Consider the following 2264-nt stretch of genomic DNA (forward strand, 5'->3'; position numbering starts at 1 on the left):
TTGAACCGCCAGCCGTCTGGTTAGCAGGCAAGTGTCTTAGCCACTGTGCTACCAGAGCTCCCACCCTGTCTTATAGGGTCAGAATCAATGAGATAACATTAGGTTACTCCCTTCCCCTGGGAACTCTTCTCTTTTCTAGCTTTACACTTTTCCTCAAAGATTTTTTACATTCTCATGACTTTAAATATCATATATATCAGTGACTCTCAAATCTTATCTCTAGCCTTGACCTCTCCTCTGAGTTCCAGACTTGTCCTATGTTTTGCTGTTTACTTGTCTTCTCCCATAGCATCTCAAACTTAAGATACAAAGCAGAATAGTGATCTAACTCACCCCTTTCTTTGCCAATTCCTCTGAATTCTTCCTCTGATTAACAACTGCTCTCTACCCTGTTGCTCATGCCAGAAATGTAGGTTTTACTCCTCATCTCTCTCTCTTTTTCACAAACATCAGCAAGTCCTTTCAACTTCATCTCCAAAACATATCCCAAATCTGCCCCCTTCTTGTCATCTCCTCCATTTCTAACCTACATGAAACTCTTATTATCTCTTTCCTAGACACTGCAATAGACTCCAGTGCTGTCTTCCAGTTTCCACTCTTCCCTCCCAACCCCTATAATCTATTTTTTTTTTCAATTCAAGCCATTTATTTCAGGCAACTCTAAGCTTATAGCATTAAAAAATATGACAATATTTTCAAGATGGTTGACAGATTTGTTGGTATAAAAAATAATTAAAATATTTAACCGTTCTCTTTTTCGATATTTACCAATATATACAGCAGAGCAAACAGTTTTTATCTCTTTGAAGATCCTTATTCGTCAATGACGACAAAGAGAAAAGTGCCTTATTCTAAATGCTCCACTCCATAGCTTTAAACCACCAACATTCTTCTTCAAGTTCAGCAGCTCCTTTTCCTGTCTTCTTTGTTCCAGTTTGAAGGCTAATCTGTTATTTAGCTGTTCTTTGCACTCTTCCTGTATACCTCGCTTTCTTGCTCTTTTATCTTCTTTGCTTTCATTTTTAGAACGAGGTTCAGTTGATACATTAGGCAGGTCACTGCTGTTAATCATCTGCATTCATTCAACTTGCTTTGCTGTGAGTCCTTTGTTAGGTAAGACATTGAGAGATATTCCTGTTTTAGAAGATATTCGGATTGGTTTGGGCTTTGGTTGATCCTTGATAAGCTGTCGATGGTTATATAAATTTGAGCATGTACTACAAATGGATTCACAATCCCACTTCTCTTTGATTTTCTCAAGAACTACAGTAACAATTTCTTCCTCCACAGACTCATTGAGCTCATTCACTAAAAGATCCTGGTCTTCAAACAGTTCAGGAACATCCAATTTTACACAAATCTCTACCTTCTCTTTATAGTAGTCATTCAAAAATTCCTGCAACCGACTGCTGTCTACCTGAAGAGAACCTTTCAAGTCAGCATGATCCAGAGTACCAATCTCATCATTATCATATTGCTCATAAATCTTCTCAAACCTCTCATCATGTAGGGTCAGCTGTCCATTTTTCCTCATGACTGAGGAAGTCATGGAATACTCTGTGAAGGGATGCTGTTTCCTCATCACAGAAAAAGTTGTTTTCTATAGCTACCTGAGGTTGGCCTGGGGCAGACAGATCATCTTCATCCGACAGTGGACCTTCAGTGTCATAGTCCTCACTGTCACTACCACTTTTCTTCTCATCCACATCCTCCCACTCACTGCCATCTTCAGTCTCAGATTTATATATATATCCATTCCCTCTTCTTTTCCTGTTGGTTTATTGAACTGAAGACTAAAATCATCTTCTAGCAGATTATCTGGATTGTCAAATTCATCATCAAAAGCTGAAACAATGTCAGCATCAGAATCCAGCGTAGAGCCTGAAATGGGAGTTGCTTTGTTTAACAGTCCAACATCTTCCTCAAACTCTGATGCAAACACTGATGAAGGCAACTTAATTCCTGTACTTGGAATCATAACAGTTTCTTCTTTCTCATCTCTCCTGTTGTTTGCACTGATGCTACCTGTGGAAATAAGTTCCAAAGGCCCAGAAGTTTCTTCCAGGTGCTGTAGGTAGTAGTGTTGTTGTTAGGTGCTGTCGAGTCGTTTTTGACTCATAACAACCCTGTGCACAGCAGAATGAAACACCACCTGATCCTGCACCAGCTCCATGATCCTTGCGTTGATCCATCTTGTTGAAGGCCTTCCCCTCTTTTGTCGACCCTCCACCTTACCAAGCATGACATCCTTCTCCAGAGAATGG

General features: G+C 39.8%; 1 protein-coding gene across 1 annotated transcript in view; it reads right to left on the reverse strand.

The window, feature by feature from the left end:
- Positions 1-820: 820 nt before the first annotated feature.
- Positions 821-2264, reverse strand: part of LOC122151896 (protein LTV1 homolog) — a 5084-nt gene continuing 3640 nt past the window's right edge. Inside the window, 3 exon segments of the mRNA XM_042783309.1 lie at positions 821-1565; positions 1567-1748; positions 1751-2079. Coding sequence (XP_042639243.1) covers positions 821-1565; positions 1567-1748; positions 1751-2079 — 1256 coding nt within the window.

The sequence above is a fragment of the Orycteropus afer genome, unplaced genomic scaffold (genome assembly GCF_000298275.1).
Source record: "Orycteropus afer afer isolate SDZICR_OR568_19922 unplaced genomic scaffold, OryAfe1.0 scaffold00856, whole genome shotgun sequence".
Classification (NCBI taxonomy): domain Eukaryota; kingdom Metazoa; phylum Chordata; class Mammalia; order Tubulidentata; family Orycteropodidae; genus Orycteropus; species Orycteropus afer.